Genomic DNA, 20483 nt, shown 5'->3' with positions numbered 1-20483 from the left:
CAAGCTTGCTCTAAATTCTGGGTCTATCTACTCTTGTGGTGGACTCTACTGGCACTGGATTTTAGTATTACCCTGAACATAGCCAGTCCTTTGGACCAGAACCTTGACCTGAAGCAATTAGAAGAGGAATAAAATGATAACGTGACCTGGCTCTGGGTAACTTCTACAGTGGGGCCTTGACTTACGAGTGTCCCGACTAACGAGTTTTTTGAGATACCAGCTGTCTCTCCGCTGATTTTTTGCATTGAGTTGATAGAGTAATTTGAGTTAACGAGCTCCTTAACGAGCTCCTTAAGGAGCTCGGTCTCGGAATGAATTAAACTGTATTTGAATTTGCTTTGATGTAAGGCTTCTGTTTCCCATATAACATTTTGGTGGCGCACTGTTACTGGCTGGTTCTTAAAACACTTGAGTAGTCCAGTTTACCTTGGTGTTTTCCAAACTTCGCGGAACTCCAGTGAAACCTGTAATTTTCACTACAAGGCTGAGGAGCCCATTGTATATGACCTGGAACCATTTCCCAATCCTCTCATTTCTTTCTGTTATGCAGTATTTGCCCACTTGGAAGACAGCTTCAGATTATCTGGTAAATTCCGTGCAGACGGGCCAGTCGGAGTGAGCATGGACAACGTGTGGACTCATGTCTCTCACTTCCACATCTTCCATCCAGTCCCTAAGGCTGGGACCCTCACGCCACTCCTCAGTCACCTGAAGCACCTGGCCTAGAGGCCACGCTCTCCTCCTTGCCCCACGAAGCCTGGAACGGGGGTGTCTGCCTCCTCATGCTCCTCCCAGGCGTTCGCTCCTCGTCCCACTCGGGTCGCGAGGCCACTTCCAGCACCTTCACGCCCTGGCTCCGCCCCCTCCCGCTCCCCAACGTCCTTGGCGTCGGGCTCGAGCCTGCGCCTGCGCCTGCGCCCTGGGGCCGAAGTCGGGGCGCGCGGTGGCCGGAACGCGGAGAGCGGCGGGCGGTGCAGCCAATGGGAGCGGCGATGGCTAGCGGCTGTGAGGCGGGGCTTACGCGGGTGTTAGGTTCGCGCGAGGCGTGACCTAGTTGACAGGCTCCGAGGTGCTGCTGTGGCGGCGTCCGCGGGGCTGAGGCGGGTGGGAGCCGAAGCCGAGCGCGGGCTGAGGGAGGAGGGCGGCGACTGGAGAGCTGCGAGCGGCGTGGGACCCGGAGCCCTTTTCACTTTTTCCCTCCCGAGTGCCCCCTCCCAGCCCTCCCACTCCACACCACCCTGTTTGCCCGTGAGCCTGGGGAACTTGCAGCTGAAAGCCAGCCACCCCCACGGCAACATGTACCCCAGCAACAAGAAGAAAAAGGTGTGGAGAGAGGAGAAAGGTAACGGCCTGCCGAGTCCTGGGGCGCGGGTGGGGGTGGGTGAGGGATGGCGGCGGGGGTCAGGGCTGTGTGTGCCGCGGTGCCCTCCGCCCGAGCTCCCGCCTCGCGCCCGCCCGCCCCGTGCCGCCTCCCTCGTGTGTCCGTGTGTCCACACCCGCGCTCCCCCCCGGCGTGCACGCGCCGCCTCCGGGCGCCTGCCGCTCGCGCACGGGTGGGCGCACGCCCCTCGCGGCCGCCCGCTGCGCCCAGTCACCTCCCCGGACCGGGCTGCCGCAGCCTCACTCGCGGCGTGGACACGGACACCCGCTCCACGCCGCCGTTCCGGGCCCGGCACAACTTCCCTGGGTTCCCCCACCCGGGCTCCACGCTCCTGCTGGGACTTTTCGCACGCCTGGCCGGCGTGTCCCAAGGACACGTGCCCGCCGGCGGACACACCCGCTGCGGCCGCCGCCGCCGCCGCTGCGCCTCTGCTCGCCCTCCTGCAGGCACTCTTCGCCCCTGCCCACCGGCTGGCAGGGGGTCCCCACCTCCGGGCGCAGGTCCCTTCTCTGGGTCCCCCACTTCCGCGCCGCAGGGTGCCTTGAAACCTGGAACTCTTCTTGGGGGAAACCTCCACGAGCGTCTTGCCGGTGAGGAGTGCCGTCAGGGACATCTCGGTGGGCTTTTCTCTGCGCGGGGTGCTTCTCAACATCCCACCCCCCATTCATAGTGTGAAGTGGCTCAGAGTAAGGTGGTGAGACGGGTGTCACTCTCCGTGAATGAACCCACCCGGCTTCTGAGCGTATCCAAGCTTATCCACATCACTGAAAGTGGCACTGATTTCTGTAAGACACAGAAGTGTGCCTGCCAGCCAACCCTCTTCTCTTCTCTTCTCTTCTCTTCTCTTCTCTTCTCTTCTCTTCTCTTCTCTTCTCTTCTCTTCTCTTCTCTTCTCTTTGGCATGGTAGTTAGATAATATTCTAAGGCAGCGGTTCTCAACCTGTGGGTCGAGACCCCTTTGGGGGTCGAACGACCCTTTCACAGGGGTCGCCTAAGACCATCGGAAAACACATATATAATTACATATTGCTTATTGTGATTAATCACTATGCTTTACTTGTGTTCAATTTGTAACAATGAAAATACATCCTGCATATTAGATATTTACATTACGATTCACGACAGTAGCAAAATTACAGTGATGAAGTAGCAACGAAAATAATTTTATGGTTGGGGGTCACCACAACATGAGGAACTGTATTAAAGGGTCGTGGCATTAGGGAGGTTGAGAACCACAGTTCTAAGGTAAAACTTGGAACTCTGGAGTTTTTTTCTTTCTTCTTTTCACTCCTTTTTATTCTTTAGCTTTTTTACGGAAATGGAGGAAAAAGTACTTACATTGTTATCTGCTGAAATATACTAAACCTGGGCATGGCGTGAGGTCGAGCGAGGAGTGCACATCTCTCCTAAGTATCCCATCTTCTTTATAGAAGAAGGATATGGAGTGACTAGGTTGAAAGTTGATTTCCTTGATAATAGCTTTCTAAAACCTGTAGATTTTTATTGCAAGTCCTGGCCTCTGTAAACATCTAGGCAAATAGTGGAAAAGAAATGAATGTGGGAAAAGGATCCTCTCTATAGGGGCTACTTCAAACAATGTACAAGGAAAGGGTTGAAAAGGGAATTTTTTTTCCAATTAACTACTGGGAAGATTTAACATAACATCTGAACAACTGATGAAAATGGTTTTTAAGGTATTGAAAGAGTAGGTTGTATGTCATTTAATTATGTTTTAATGATTATGATCACATATAGAACTAAAAATTGTGTTGTCACAAAACAAATGCTGTTGAAAATAATAGCCTGACATATAAAGTAGTGTGAAATAATTGTTTTGTTTTTGCAGTAGCAATTACTTTACTTTCAACCAGGATTTACTTTGTAAGCATTGAAAAGTCATTTATACCCATTTTTATTGATGGTCTTGAAATGTTAGCTTTGTATGATTGATAATAACGAAGGCAAAATAATGAAAGATATGGAGATTGATTTTAATACATGAATCATTAGTGAAATTATAGTGATTACTTAAGAACTATTTTTTTCTGTCATAATAGACAATGTTCCTGAGTAATACTATAATGCTTCCTTCATTTAACATCTACACAGTTGAACTGTGATACGCAGGCTTTTTAGAATCTTCAATGTCTTAATTCTTAGTTTGCTACTAATTATAAGAGAAAATATAACCAAATTAATATTTTCTAAATAAAGAAGCACATGCACAATTAAGAAAGGCATTTAACAAAATAATTTCTTGTACAAACTATCCTATTTTTGCCTGAAGTTTAATGTTAAAGGGAAAACTTATTGAGACTTGAAGACTTTAATATGTGTCACTGTCTTATTAGGACGTCTATTTTTGAATAGTTAATATTTTTAAAATAGATATTGTACCATCAAGAAGGAGCTAAAGATTTCAGTACAGTAGTTAGTGTTAAAGAAGCTGATGACCTTTTTTCATTTATTGCACTGGAGAGGATGGTGTCATATTTTTGGAGCTGTTATTTAAATCTAAAAGCTTACCCACCTCATTGAAATATCAAGGCATTGTATAAACATTTTAACTCAGTATACCATCTAATAAGTAGGTCTGCCTGCTTATATGTTTGATTAACAAAGAAAGGATTTATTGCAAAAGTGAAGCATTCTTCAAGGAAAAGTTTTGTGTAATACCAAAGAAACTATTTAATATATGTATGTAGCTTTCAGTATGTCTCATTGTTTAAATGAATAGCTAAGGAGTTCTCCACATATGTTAACTAGATGTTGTTGATCTAGTATTTTGAACCCTAATTCAAAACTACTTAATGTGTATTACAATTTCAAGTACTGAAACTATCTCATTTTTATCTTATTGTCTTATTATAGATCTTGTTTTGTCCTAAGTGTCCACACTTAAACTTTTAAATAAATGCAGTGACAAAGACTAGGTTGCTTTCCCATATGTACCTTCTGACACTCATTAAAACTACAATTGCTTCGTATATTTCAACCTGATTAGTGATATTGCAATATTTCCATATTAGTGATCTGAGCTTTTTTAGTAGTGCTTTAATAAGTTCTACTCATCCCTTTTCCTGCTGTGTGATTATTTAAATTTACTATCCCCTTCAAGATTCCTATTCCATCAAGACCCCATCCTCCTACTAAACAGATGATATTGCCTTTTTTTGTTTGTTTGTTTGTTTTAATAAGAGAAAGTTTATTTAGGAGGCCATGGAGGTAGAAGTGAGCTTTAGAAGACATGGGCCCTTGGAACTTAGGAGACGGAGATGGGGTGCGGGGGGTGGGGGGCGGGGGGAACAGACACACTGGGTCTTTAGAGAAGAAAGAGAGGAGAGGTGGTTTGGGTGGAAAGGGAGAGGGAGAGAGAATGAATGAATGAGTGAATGAGAGAGCATGAGGGAGCACGTTGCAAGCCCTGGAGAAAGATGGGATTGGGGAAAGGCCTGGGTGTGCTCCATAGAACTGCCAGAAGTTGCCTTTTAATTCATGGAGAAAATACATGTCATATAACATGAACAACTGCATAGTATTATTTGTCTCTTTCTTCACAGGTTCTTTGTCTTTTCAGCTTTGTTTCTATCTTAAAGAAAGCACTTTTCTTCTTTGTTTCTAAGATGAACCCCTCTGTGCTGTCACATCTCTTGAATTCTTTGAGATCTTGTGCTATCATTTATTCCCTTTCGGGTATGTTTAGTTTCTGAGTGTCTTCAGTTTCCTCTCCTCAACCTATATGAATGCTCAAGTCTCTTCTACCTTAACGTAGCCTTCCTTTTGATATCATTGTAAATAATCTGGTTATTAACAGGAAAGGAACCAAGGGAAGGCCAGATAATATAGGCATGCCATTTATGCCAGGTAGCTGAAGTTCTGCATGATTTGGCATTAGAACCCAGACCATTTTGTTCATCACTTTATTCTCTTTTCAGTGCTTTGGGTGATCCAGTTGATAAAACCAATGATTTATTAATTTCTATTCTTTCTGATCTTTTTGTAGCAATTGGTAATATCTCTTCTGTTCTCCATATTTAAACTCTTTGCTGATTTCCACATCACTGGGACCTTGATTCACCATGTGCCCCAAGTGACATCTAAACTTCATTTCATTTTATCCCTTCTTTGTGTGTACTCCCTAATTTTTTTTTTTAAGCTTTGCTCCCCTCCCTTACCTTCCCTGTGAACGTCCTGTAGGACTAGAAGTTTAGGTTATAATTTCCAAAATCTCTAGCTAGACCTCTCTCCTGAGTTCCAGATTCTTGATTTCAACTTGAATGCCCTTTCGGTATCTGAATTTCAATAGTGTTGACCCTTGAGTATTGTAGTATTGTGATTTGAATATATCCATCTGATTAAAATACAGCTTTTGTTGTTGTTGTTATTTTGTCTACTTATGTGGCTGAAGAAAAGCAACTTCTAAGAGTGGGGAAAAATATTGGCTCCCCGTTTCTTGTTCACTTGTGTTTACATGAATACTTTCTATAGTTCATTTCTTTGGAATAATTTTTCAAAGTTATTATTTTGTGTTAGGTTATCTAATGCTGGATACTATCCTTAAATCCATCACTTAAACTTTAATACCTTGTAATATGCTGAAAGAAAATTGGAGAGGGAGAATACAAACTTTGGTAAAGTATGTGATACAAGACAGCTGACTTACAGAATGAGTGAGGATGCCAGTGTCAGATTGACTAGTAGTAATTTTAATTTCTTCCTTATTTCTTTAGGTTAAAAATATAAATATAATTATATGCACTTTCCTTTGTATCCTAGTGGATAATTTTATGTACCTTCTGGGATATGCATAATTAACTTTGGATATTAGTGGTCTACTTTATAGGATAAAGGTTTAACTGTTCAGCAAGTTCGTATACATTTTTATTTTAACTTTTGTTTCAAGTTACTTTTCACTTCAGTGGCCACTTCTCTTTTCATAGCATATCTTGCAGCTTCATTAAACTATTCTCATTCCTTATCTTTGTTTACATTACTCTTTAGTCTGAAATATCCTTACTTTTTACCTCTTCATGATAAAATTCTACCTGTTAGGAACCAGCATACACATCACATCTTTTGGGGAGCTTTTCTTGAGAAGGCAGTACAGTATAGTGGCAAATTGTATAGGCTATAGTTTCTAATGGCGTTATCTGACTGGATTTTCATGGAAAGTTCTCTTGCTTAGGACAGATTAATGAACTTTGATGTGCTTTATTTCCCTATCTGAAAATAGAGATACTAATACTATTTGTTGAGATTATTTCAATAAAATTATATATGTGAAGTACCTGGCACATGGTGAATTCTTGAAAAATGACACCATTATTATCAATTCTAAGATGCATTTAAAGGTATTTTAATCTTGTAATCAATATATATTTAAAGTATTGTTTACATCACTTCCAGACAGGTGTTATTAAATTAAAAGTGCACGTTTATTGTTGATGGCATCTTCAAATTAAAATATCTTGGTGACTGCCTTTCTTGTGCTCTTAGCATTTATACATACCTGTTTTAGGATTTAGTGTTTTATTTATGTAGCTGTTATTTTGTCTCATCCATTTCCTCTTTTTGTCTTATGAACTTCTCAAGGTCAAGGATCTCCTTTGTATTTGCAATGTGTAAACATATCACTTGACACACAGTAGGCTGTCAATAGATGTTGATTGGAAAAGTTTCCTTATTTTTCTTTCTGCTAATATAGTGTTAATTCGACATCTTTTTACACTTCAAAGTAGCATCATTAGATTTGCATTCTGGTGTTTCTTAAGCCCACATTGATTCTTTTGGTAGTTTAGCATGGTTAATATTTAAGTTATAAAATAATTCCTGATCTTAAAAGTTAAATACAAATGAAAGTTCTGCCTTTATTTTGCAAGAACGCTTACTGAAGATGACCCTAGAGGAAAGACGCAAAGAATACCTAAGGGACTACGTTCCCCTGAACACTATTCTATCGTGGAAGGAGGAAGTGAAGGGCAAGAGCCAAAATGATGGTAAGTTTCTCAGAATATTTTTCAGGTAGATACTGTTGCCATTTTTTTTAATGACTTCTGCAGGACAATTTTTGGCAAAAATGAATAACAGGCATTCAATTAAGAGATGACAGTTTTGCTATTTTAAATCATTGTCAGTTGTCGTTTAATTATTTTTAGCAATCTACTATATATTATTCAAATTTAGAAAATTATTATTTTAAAAATTTTTTAAAATTCTAACCCTAACCTTAACCCTAACCATTCTAAAATACACCTTGATTATATTATGGTACTCTTTTATGGGTACTTTTAAAAAATTACATTGCAGTAGTTTTTGGAGCAAATGATATTTGAGATTATGGTGTGACCCTTTGAGTTTGTTTTGATTAGGTTTACTTATATTGGATTTCTTCAGTTTTATTTTAAGGATTGGATATGTTTCAAAGACAGTGTATCAAAAAGAATAGAGAAAAACCAAATAACATTTCACATAATTTTATAGAAGAGTATACAGGGTGTCCCTAAGAAATGTATATACACTTTAATAGCTGATAGCTCAATTTTGAAAATGAAATGCATTTTTATAAACATTGCCTTTATAATTATTCAAAGTGTGTTTATACATTTTTGGGGGTCTGGTATTATATCTACATATAAAGTATTATATGACAAATTCTTTATCAAACTTGTTATGATTTAGAGTCTAGATTGTTTGAGGGGAAAATATATGTATTAGAATATAAATGAAATTTTTACGATTACAAAGGTTCATGGAAGAAAATTCTAAAAGCAACATAGTAAATTTAATGTATGTTTAATATGTTTATCTCTGAATTAACATTTATTGGTGTTTATGGTCTGGATGTCAAGTTTAAAAGAAATAGGGTGCTTTTTAGGATATGTAACCGTTGAGAAAAAAAGGTAACTTTTAAAAAGGAAATTGGAGCATGCTGATTTCACAGATTGTGGTCTTTGATGGAACTATACAGGATATTATGGCCCAAAATAAGAAGACTAGCATGGAGTTCCTATGGACAAAATCTGTGGGAAGTAGCAGCCAAATTAAGATTTAGAACCTGTGAAGAAAACACATTGACCTGAGAGTTTGGGGCTTTAGACAGAATTTTGTTTTTCTAGGAAGGCAAATCATGTGGGTTCTTTTAGACCTTTCTCTGCCTGGAAAAGTGTGCCCTTGGCAAGTGGGTAGTGTGTTTACCCCTAGTTCTAGTGGGGGTCATTAGCTGACTGGGATGTACAGATCTGACCTCCTTGCACAGTGTCTTAAGTAAATGCAAGTTATTTTAATAATAGTCTAATCAAGACATCATTGAAAGAGTAGGTAGTGCTGTGTAATGAAAAGAATACAGAGCTAGATATCAAAAGGACAGAACTCTGGGCCTTCTCTGACCTAGGGCTATGTGCCTCTTAATGTTTGGGTCTCAGTTATTTCTTTTGTTTATATGAAACTGGTATTGAATACTTCAGCTTTACTTTTTATGCTAATAAACCTTTCTTTTTCCTGTGCTTCATTCATCTGGTTTTCTTTCTTGGTCACAGTTTTAGCTGGTCAGTTTTCTAAGGATGCAATACATGATGTTCTTTTAAAAATGTTTTTGACTCCTGAGATAGAGGTTGCTGCCACAACAATTGACAAGGCAGTAATGAAACCCAGGCTGCATTGCCCAAGGTTGGGTTAGCTCACCTCTGCATAGAGGCTTGGCCTTTATGTTGGCTGCTTCTACTTGAACATTCAGCACGTAACAGTGTAGGATTGAACTGGGTTATTAAGAATTCAGTGTTGGATGTTTTTAGAGACACTACACACCAAAATGTGTCCCCCAAATCAGATAAGATACATTGAGTAACATCTGACATTGTTATTCCCTAACAAGATCCATTGTATTTATTTAATCCTATTTCCCAATATGAGTGTTATAAGTGATTTACAATTGCTCTATGTATTTCAGTTTTTTCCTTCATGCTTTTTGAAAATGACAGGCCTTCATGGGGAACTAGGTGATATGATCAAAATTGTATTTCTATTAAACAGTGCTTTATTCCCTTCATTAAATGTTACTTGTTCCTCTCTGTTGTGATGTAGAACTTGGTGACTGGCCCCTTCTTTTTTCATGAAAGAGAATGGCTCATTCTACATGTAATATCTGTTAATTTCTTTATATAATATATATGTTTTCTAAGTACTTTCTTCTAGTGTTATGTATCTAGTCTTAGATAACTAAAATATTGGTCAAAAGAATTTTAGTATTTTTACAGTTTGAAAGATCTTTGAAAAATATAAATTCCAAAAATCAAAGGGCAATTATAAATATAGTTATATTTTTATATTCTATTTTGAAACGTTTAAGCTTATGAACTAACTGCTTATAAATGTATATGTGTAGATATTGATATTTGTAGCTTTATTTTTTATTTTTTAAATATGAGATTTCAAACTAAGTTTTAAAAGAAGATAATTTATAATTCTTTGTCACATAGTTTCTTTTAAATTTAGTAGTTTATTATTATCTCTGTCTTTATAGAAGTTCATTTGGTCTTGATATCCATAATTACATGGAAACTTCTTAAGCTATTGTTTTAAAATTTTTTTTTACTTTGTTCAGTTTTCTTTTATTTAATTAAATGTTTATTGTTATATTGTAGTAGAAGGTTTAAAAAGGAGTGGAGAGACTGAATATGTTACTCATATTTTGATTTTAATCTGTCCTAATAAAAGGAAACCAAAATTGCCAAACAATATAAAATCAATGTTTGTGTAGAAAGAAGGAAGCAAGTAGATAATACAGGGTGGGGCAAAAGTATGGAAAATAACCCTATATAATAAAACCCTAATATGCAAATGGACTGAATGATGGAACGACTGGTTGCTATGACGTGCACTGACCACCAGGGGTCAGACGCTTAACGTAGGAGCTGCCTCCTGGTGGTCAGTGCGCTCCCACAGGGGGAGTGCCGCTCAGCCAGAAGCCGGGCTCATGGCTGGCAAGTGCCTCTGCTGCAGGCGGCTGGTAAAGAGCGAGGTGTCCCAGACTGCAAGAGCCCTGGACTGTGAGAGGGATGTCTGACTGCTGGCTTAGGCCCGATCCCCCCCCAGGATCGGGCCTAAGCCTGCTGGCGGACATCTCCCAAGGGGTCCTGGACTGCCAGAGGGCGTAGGCTGGGCTGAGGGACCCCACCCCCCCAGTGCATGAATATCATGCACCGGGCCTCTAGTAATTAACACATTGCAGACTAGTAGTTTTATTGCTAGCTTTACTCAGTGGCAGGTAAGTTTCTATTGAAAGAGTACAAAAATGGTTTTACATAAATGTTAAAGGCAAGCTTTAAAATTAAATACCCATTGCATTTTGAAGTTACTTATTACATGTTCTTACAAGCTAATATCTTTTTAACGTATGATACTTTGTAAAACACTGTGTAATATGAAGCGAGAATTCTCATGATCTGTCCGCAGTGTGTTAATAAATAATAATACAAGAATAAACCGTGTTTCGCCTATTGACAACTGTAAACCTATCTTTACCGCAATGTATTTTCACATTGACATACTACATTGGTAGTCTTGGAAAGCTATGGATCAGAAGTGGTAAGTAATGGGAGATGATTACCAAAACCAAAACAGAAATCCGTTTGTTTATTATTCATGTTCATATTTATCAATACTATTAGTAAATCTCTTGAATTATATGCTTCTAATTATTTCTTCCTCTGTATTAGCAATTATGTAATAATTCTCTTTTACTTCTCAGTTGCTTTGTTGTAGGGAATTTAAAAATGCTCATCTCCCCTATTGTCTCTAGCATCTGGAATAGTGCTTCATGCATAGGCAGGCTCAATCAGTATGTTATATAAGAATATCTCAAAGGTTAACAGTCTACAAAGGGCAGTTCTTTTTTTTCAAACTTTAAAATGAGCATTTAAAAACATACAAAAATAGAGAGTATAATGAAGCTTTATGCACCCATTACTCAGTTTCAACAGTTAATATGTGGCTAATTTTATTTCAGCTATACCAAAGCTCTCTGTACCTTTCTCCACACTATTTTGAAACAATCCTGTACATCGTATCACTTTTATCTATAAATATATCTATGTATGCATATGTATATATTTCTAAAAGATAGGGACGCATTTTTATTGTTTTAATATAACCACAATACTATAATAACATCTAAAAATTAATAATTCTTTAATATAATAAAATATCTAATTAGTATTCATATTTTCCTGTATCATAAAGGGTTTTGCTTTCTTTGTATAGTTGGTTTGCTTGAGTCAAGATCTAAACAAGGTCCACATATTCGCTTAATTTATATATTTCCTAAGTCTCTTTTAGTCTACAATTTCTTTTTTCTCTGTCCTTTCCCTGCTTTGTAATTTATTTAATGAATAAAGTAGGTTGTTTGTCTTATAGGATTTTTTACATTTTGCATTTTGCTGACTGCATCTTTGTGTTGTCATTTAACATGTTCCTCTTTCCCCTGTGTTTCTTATGAGCTGGTAAATACAGAGGCTTATCAGACTTGAGTTTAATTATTTGAAATAATACTTTATAGGTTGTTGTACTTTCTTTCCTGTAATATTAGAAGGCACATAATGTCTGGTTTTCTCTCCCTGTGGTGATAAAACTGGTCACTAGTTGAAGTATTATCAGGCTAATTCATCCATTGTAAAGCTCCCTATCAACTTTTCACCTAAATTACTTTAGTAGCCATCAATGATCATTATTTTTAGGGGTTATAAAATAATGTTATTTTAATATTATCATTCATTTTTCATTTATTAGTTGAACTTATATAAAGAAAAAATTTTGAATCAAGTTTTTTGTTTTCATGCATCACAGTTTATACAAAAAAGGAAGAATAAATGCTAGATTTCTTCTTTCTTACCAGTTTTCAGGTTGAGTTGGTTCTTTGAAATTTAAAATGACTAAACAGAAAAATGGTATTTAAAACAGGATGGAACTCAGTAGGGATAAAAAAAATTGGAAAGGAATGTTTCCTATTTAATCATTTGATATTAATTCCTTTTTATATTGTCATACTCAGTTTGAACACTATAATTTAAAAGTAAAATAATCTGTAGAAGCAGAAGAAGACTCAGAGCAAAACACCCCAGCCTCACCTTCCTAATTTTTCTCAGCTTTCAGTTCTCAGTTTGCAACCCTTGTATTCTCTCTGAAGTCTTCCCTATGCTCTTACTGTGGAACAGATTTCTTTTTTATGTTTTCATAGAGCCATGTTCCTTTTCCTGGAGCATTATATCAATTTATTTGTATGTACTTAATCTAAGGATTATCTAATCATGGTCAGTCTCCTTATGAGATTGTAATTAGCAAGCATAGTGCTTGATGCACAATAGATATTCAGGAAATATTTGCTGTGTGAATTGAACAAATGATAAATTATTTGCCTGATGGTATATTCATGTATTTATTTGCTTTCTTTCCAAAGTTTCATGTGGAAATGACAGGCTTAGAAATTATGCCAGATGTTTTTTAATGTAGGTAACAAATACTTTAAATCTTTGTGATATACGGTTGGTTTTATTAAGTTTTAAAAGTCAGATAGCTCGGTGATAAATTTCAATAAATATTTTACTGAACTATTTATTACATAGGTAAGTTGAGACAAATATGAGAATTCATGTGTTATTTGTATTTATCAGCATTCTATATTATTGATAGTACTTAGTAACTAAACTTGATGATTTCAAAATCTGAGTTTAAATGTCAACAGAACTTAAGTTAAATGGGTGTAAATGTAAAAATTTAAGTCTGTTATAGAATAACATTTTTTAAAATATGTTTTTATGGATTTCAGAGAGGAAGGGAGAGGGAGAGAGAGAGAAACATCAATGATGAGAGAATCATTGATCGGCTGCTTTCTGCACGTACTGGGATTGAACTGGCAACCCAGGCATGTGCCCTTACTGTGACCTCCTGGTTCATAGGTTGATGCTCAACCACTGAGCCATGTTGGCCAGGCTATTGTAATATTTTGAAGTGTTGAAAACCTTAAAATATTGCCATTCTAAATGCATTTACTTTGGCATTATTGTGTCTTGACATGTAAAGCAACTGTTAAAAATTATTTTAATATTCTATCCTCTTAAAGCCCTTTATAGAGGTAGTTGGTTTGCTTCAAAAAAGAACTTTGCTTCAAAGAATTTGTTTCTCCATGGAAGAATTAAGCTAAATAGGCTAAATAACTTGTAAGAATTTTGACAATAAATGGCATTTACCATTAAAAATTTTTGTGTAATGATATTCTATGTGAAGATGTGAGCACTGGTTTAGTCAGACATTTGTTTACTTTTCAAATGGAGATTTCATGATTCACTACATAGTTTTGTTTGTCCTCTGCCTTTATTTCACTCAGTCTTTTTAACTTCTTTCCAAGATTATTTTAACAACTCATAAATAAGTTTTATTGTGCGTTGTAGTTTTTACTATTAAGTGCTGTGCAGGGAGCCCACCGCAACCCTCTCTCCTCAGCCACAGCCCCTTGTCCAGCTCTGGCTCTGAGGCAGGGGGCACTTAGCTTGTCCTGGACAAAGCCATTATTTCCCTTTTCCCTGGGTTGCTCCTGCAGCTGGAGCATCATCTCTCTTCATCCTCTCTCCTCACCCCTGCCCCACTTCCAGTCCATTCTGCCTCCGTCCCTCTGTTTTAAAATAATGTACTAGAAATAAAAACACCCATATCTCTTTATATGCATGGAGACCACAAGATGAAAAGTTCTTACTGTGTATTTCTTTTTTTTTTTTTTTTTTTTTTTTTTTTTTTAAATATATTTTATTGATTTTTTACAGAGAGGAAGGGAGAGAGATAGAGAGTTAGAAACATCGATGAGAGAGAAACTACATCGATCAGCTGCCTTCTGCACATCTCCCACTGGGGATGTGCCCGCAACCAAGGTACATGCCCTTGACCGGAATCGAACCTGGGACCCTTCAGTCTGCAGGCCGACGCTCTATCCACTGAGCCAAACCGGTTTCGGCTACTGTGTATTTCTTAAGTCTGTAATTTCACCACAGATTCTACCAGTTTTCTTTTTAATCCATTAAGTTAATTATACTAATAAATATGGATTTTACTTAAATACATTTAGGTCAGATACTCTGAGATGGGTTACAGACTAGGAGCAGTCAAAGCCATCCTTTTCCATTATTGAGTTTTCATATAAGTAATCAAAACAAGGTTTTCAATACAATTTACTGTTTACTTAAGTCTTTGATTTAGAACCAAGTTGAAGATTACTGATGAAACATGTAGTAAAATATAGATAATAAATATAGGTCAATAAAAGTTCATATGCTTGGCTATGTGCCTGCCACAGCAGAAAATATATGTGCCGTTGGAGGTTTGTAAATATTGAGGTTTAGTTTTGGTCTATCTGTAGGGGAAGCCATGGTTTTCAGATAGCTGGTTGTTCCCTAGAGATTGGATTCAGATATATTCAGAATCTAGACAACCCTAACAAAGAGGGGATTCTACCATCAAACTTATATTTGAAGTTTTGTCATCCATATGAAAATAACATTTAGAGATTTTTCCAGATTTTGTAATTCTCTTGTATTAGTGATTCTGTTGGGGTAAAAAAAAAAAAAATGAAGACTATTAGTTGCTTTTGAAAGGAATGGACTCTGTCACAGTGCTTTTTTATTTTTTGATCATCGGAAGTATTTAGAAAGATTTTGGATGAAAACAGTCAAACATAGTAAAAGCACTTTCTTTACTTGTAATTTGAACAAGATGTTTTCTAATGTGTCTGTCTATTGAGATTCTTATTATGAAATACTATATAATTTTCTATAAGTGGTCTTCCCTTTTCTGATCCTTGACAATGTGATTTACCAATACTTTCTGTTGGTGAGTGGAATACTAGTGATTTTTTCCCTTAATGTAAGGCAGAGAACTAAATGCAGATGACTGTTCTGTTTCTAATTAAGTGATTAAACACACTAAGCCAAGGTATACTTGGAAACACTGATTGGCACAGTGAGAGCATAGTACTTTTTTTATTTTGCAGATCTCACTGGAAAATATTGTTACCTGATTTTCCTGGAGGCACAGGAAAATCCTGATTATTGGTTCTCTCAGGGTTTAGTTGGGGAGAGGGGCCACCGTGAATTTTATATTTATAAGAAGCTTATGGAAATGACTCTGTGTTTCTCCTACTTTCTTTTTATAGTTAACACAATACTTGTGGCCAGACTCTTTGGAATTACCAATACTTAAAAAACTAAATAAGGAATCTTGTGACCTTTCCCATTAGTGGCTCAAATGGTCATTACCAGAATTGCCTGTATATCTTTGGGGAACAAATTAAATAGATGAAGGACAGCCAACTTTTAGAAAGAGAGATAGGCATAGATATATATTTTTCTTATTTTCTTCTATATATACCCAAATCTAGATGTCGTTATCTGAGATTTACTTTTACTGAAAAGTGACATAATGGATATGATACTCTCAGTTTAGTTTTGACCATTCATAATTTGCTAATAGTCCCAGGGTACGATCTTAAAGACTATTTAACTATGCTCATGTAATACTATATTGGGTAAATACTAGTTTTTAATGATAATAGGATAAAAACGTCTTTTTTTTTTTCTAGGTAGGGTTATACTGTTACTCCAAATATGCCATGGCCCTAGCCGATTTGATTCAGTGGATAGTCAGCCTACAAACTGAAGGGTCCTGGGTTTGATTCCGGTCAAGGGCATATACCTCGGTTGCAGGCTTGATCCCCATGTGGGAGGTAACCAATTGATGTATCTCTCTCACATCGATGTTTTTCTCTCTCTGTCTCTCTCCACTCTCTAAAAATTAATGGAAAAATATCCTCTAGTGAGGATTAATATAAAAATAAAGATATATACACACACATATCATGTATTTCTTTCTGTATGAGAGACCTCTCTAGATTTCTTTGGTACTATGAAGTACTTTTTATTTAAAAGTAAATGTGTAATATCTCAGTGTGCATATGGATTGAACTCTATTACTTTGATAAAAAATGCTTAACTGCTCTGACATTTGAAATGAGCCTACAAATTGACTTTAGCAATTTATTTATTTAAGGCTTTGTAATTACTTTTAAAAATGTAATTACTTCTAATTAGTTACAAGTAAATAACATAATTTTCCTTTAAATATTGTTTGTATTAATAAAAATTATTTTAAAAAGGATATATTAAAACTAATGATAAATCAAATTTTTATCATAGGCATTTATTTATTAGAGTTGGTCCCTACTATACATTTATATATCTGTGTATTTATATTTTGTTAGCTATATATATAAAAACCTAAGTGACCATCCAACCGTTCAACTGTCCGACCGGTAGCTATGATGTGCACTGACCACCAGGGGCAGATGCTCCACGCAGGAGCTGCCGAGCTACGGTGACTTGGCAGCTGCGGTTCTCAGGTGACACATCTGGAAACAGAGAGGAGGGAGCCTGATTCTAGGGTGCGTCACTTAAGAACCACCCTCTCGCAATCCGGGACCCCTAGGTGGATGTCGGAGAGCTGGTTTCGTCCCAATCTCCACAGGCCAGGCTGAGGCACACCACCTATGCCTGAATCCGTGCACCGGGCCTCTAGTATTTTTATAAAACAAAGGAATGCATTAAATCATGGCCATTATAAAGCACTGAGGAGGTATAAAAACATATAGAGTTTAAAAAAATGATAGTTTCCCCTTCCCCAAACACAGAATTTCAAACAGGTAAGCATTGATAACATTTAGGTGATTATCTTTCTAGACATTTGTTTTTTAGTTTATTTTTATTTAATGCAACCATGTTAAGTATTTATAAATAGTAGGGAGTTTTTATGAAGAACTAAAAACCCTAGGAAGTAATAAGTATGGGGAACTGAGGCTAAGAGGGTAATTGTATGGTTAACCCAGCCAATCTAGTACTAGTATCTGTACTCTTAATCCTGCTGCCTGTTAGGCTTTTATAAATACTTTACTACTGTATGTATACTCATATATAGTATTTTGTTAGTTTTAGCATACAAACTAACATTATATATACATGGTGCTTTGGACCTTCCATTTTACATTATATTTTGACATTTCTTTGTTTTGTTTTAAATGGCTATATGTTTTATCATAATTTACTTAAATTTAATCACCATAAATTATTTTATCCTTGATCAGACCAATTTTTTTAACTATTGCAAACAAGGTTATGATGAATATGTTTGTAATCCTTGTGTATATGTTTTTCTACAAGATAGACTCATAAAAGTGTAATTGTTGGGTCACAGTCAGTACATGTTCAGGATTATGCTGTAGAAAATTTTTATCTTTATATAAATGTATGTTTAGAACGCTTCTATCCTTTTTTACGTACAGGATCATACTCTAATACTGTTAATTTTTTTGTATATTTTTAACCTCATAATCTATTACAGAAATCCTTTCATAAAATCTAATGATTTACTTGGTTTTATTTTTAAAGGCTTTATAGTCTATATTGTATGAAGATATTGTGATTTTATTTAATCACTTCCTCATTGATGGGCATTTTGATTATATAGATTTTTGTTTTAGCTAGTACAACCAATATTTTACAGATGTCCTCATATGTTTATCTTTGTATTCTTGTGCATGCTTATATCATAAGAATAATTTCTAGCTATGGAATTGCTAGGTCAAAAGGGTCAAGGTTTTTCAATTGACATATATTTTTAGTTTTCACTTTAAAAGTTTTGAACCATCATTTTATTCCCATGAATGATTTAAAATTATTTAAATAATGTTTAAATGACTTAAATAATTTAAAGTATTATTTAAATAATATTTTAATAAGTTTATTAGCCACTTGTTTTTCTGTCTAAGCACTTACTATGGGCCAAACACTGGTGTAAGTGGATTGCATGTTTATTTAATGATTTATTTCCTAATATTATTTGCTTATTTAAAAAATAATTTTTTCTTATGTGTTTCCCAAGAGTTTATTTTACATTAAGGAAATTACTTTTAGTTATATGTATTACAGATTTTATTGTTTCTAATGATTGTGTATATAAATGTTTTATACCCGATTTTACATTCTTATTTGATCAGGTGATGTTTTATAATGTTCTTCATCTTATCTTGTTAGTTTTGGTCAGGCTTATTGCTACATATTTATTTAATAGATTTAAAAAAGTATGAATGGGATATTTATCCTCATTAAATTTTCTACTTAGTTATTGATGAGGTATAAGGAAGTAATAATTTTTGAATACTGGCATTTTGTTATTAGTCTGTCTTTTACTTTTGGATTTTCTAGATAGACATTAAAACCTTTTTCAAATGATGTTCTTGTAGCTTCTTAATATTTGTGCCTCTTATTTCTTTTCTCTTTTGCTTTGACTAAGGTTACTGGTAAAGAGTTAATTAATAGAGCTCATAGCAGGCATTTTGCCTTATTCAGGACTTTAATGAAATTTATTTATGTATTAATTAATAGGGTAATAATCTCATCTTTTAGGGGCAGTTATTTTGAGGAAAGTAGTTTACCTAATAAGTGGACATTACCTTGAAGGTTAAGAAATCTAACTTTCACTTCAGTATTTGTGCTTGTGCAAACATTTATTCTTTTTTTTTTTTGCTATGTCACGGTTTCTTTTATTTTGAAATTATGCTTTTGTAAAGTGTACAAATGGTACATAGAAATGAATGTGAGTAGAAAACAATATCTACCATCTCTATGATAAATATGATTTAATTAAACAGATAAATGGATGGCTAAGCAGGTTTTTCTCTTTTGCTTTACAAAATCTCGTGAAATTTCTCATTGCAAAAAAAGTGGCTACACTGTATTCTTAGCTGGGTAGAACTGGCTTCTGCTGGAACCTTTAAGTATTTCATTTACTGGAGTGTATAATAGTGGATTCAACTTTCCATGTGAGACAGCAAAAGTAAATAAACATTTTTCTTTGCTTTTAAAATTTTTAAATTCCCTTGTTTATATGGAGAGAGACAGTACTCAGAAATGAGAAAGCAAACCTCCAGACGAATTGAAGCCCCTCTCAATTTCAGGTGTGCAGAACATAGAAAACTATAACAAACTTTGATGTTATACTTCTTAGAAGAGGTGACAGCTAGGAAAAACATTTATTCTTAATTCTTCTATTTATTTTTAAAATATTTTCATTGATTTTAGAGAGGAAGGTTGAGGGAGAGAGAGATAGAAACATCAGTGAGGAGAGAGGATCATTGATTGGCTGCCTCCTGCACACCCCCTACTAGGATTCGAGCCCGAAACCTGGGCATGTGCCCTTGACCGGAATCAAAACCAGGACCCTTCAGTCCATAGGCTGATGCTCTACCCACTGAGCCAAACAGGTTAGGGCAACTCTTCTATTTATATAGTGAGGATAATTACTAATCTGTAATGTAAAATTCCTATAAGGAAGTTACTAAATGTATAAAATATTATTGTAGTCAATCTATAAAAGGATCATTATATAACCAGTTGCTATGTTCTGAAATTTTGGTGGCTATATTATTGATCTTAAAAATAATTTATATTTTTTTCATTTAAATTCTTTTTTGTTTAAAGTATTACATAGTCTCCTTTTCCCCCCATTGACCTCTCCCCTGCCACCCCCACCCCCAAGCACAAGCCCTCACCACCCTACTGTCTGTGTCCATTGGTTTTCCTCATATACATGCATACAAGTCCTTTGGTTGATCTCTTACCCCTTCACCCACTGCCCCCCGCCTTATCCTCATAGGTTGTACAGTATGTTCAGTGCTTCTATGTCTCTGGTTCTGTTTTGGTTCATCAGTTTATGTTGTTCATTATATTCCACAAATGAGTGAGATCATGTGATATTTATCTTTCTCTGGCTTAATTCGCTTAGCATAATGCTCTGTAGGTCCATCCATGCTGTTGCAAATGGTAAGAATCCCTTCTTTTTTTTTTTTTTACAGCAGCGTAGTATTCCATTGTGTAGATGTACTACAGTTTTCTAATCCACTCATTTGCTGATGGACACTTAGGCTGTTTCCAAATCTTAGCTATTGTAAATTGTGCTGCTATGAACATAGGGGTGCATATATTCTTTCTGATTGGTGTTTCTGTTTTCTTGGGAT

General features: G+C 36.3%; 1 protein-coding gene across 3 annotated transcripts in view; it reads left to right on the top strand.

Moving 5' to 3' along the window:
* Positions 1-1202: 1202 nt before the first annotated feature.
* The window catches only part of MACROD2 (mono-ADP ribosylhydrolase 2), a 1930060-nt gene continuing 1910779 nt past the window's right edge, over positions 1203-20483 (top strand). For all 3 annotated transcript variants that reach the window (XM_070421435.1, XM_070421436.1, XM_070421434.1), the window contains exons 1-2: positions 1203-1342; positions 7261-7377. In XM_070421435.1, coding sequence (XP_070277536.1) covers positions 1297-1342; positions 7261-7377 — 163 coding nt within the window. In that variant the 5' untranslated portion in view covers positions 1203-1296. The remainder of the gene's footprint in view (positions 1343-7260; positions 7378-20483) is intronic.

Source organism: Myotis yumanensis, unplaced genomic scaffold (assembly GCF_028538775.1).
Source record: "Myotis yumanensis isolate MYYU_CA2020_CCGP unplaced genomic scaffold, mMyoYum1.0.hap1 SCAF_7, whole genome shotgun sequence".
Lineage (NCBI taxonomy): Eukaryota > Metazoa > Chordata > Mammalia > Chiroptera > Vespertilionidae > Myotis > Myotis yumanensis.
Note: the sequence above shows the minus strand (reverse complement) of the source record. Positions and strands in the feature narration are given on the sequence as shown.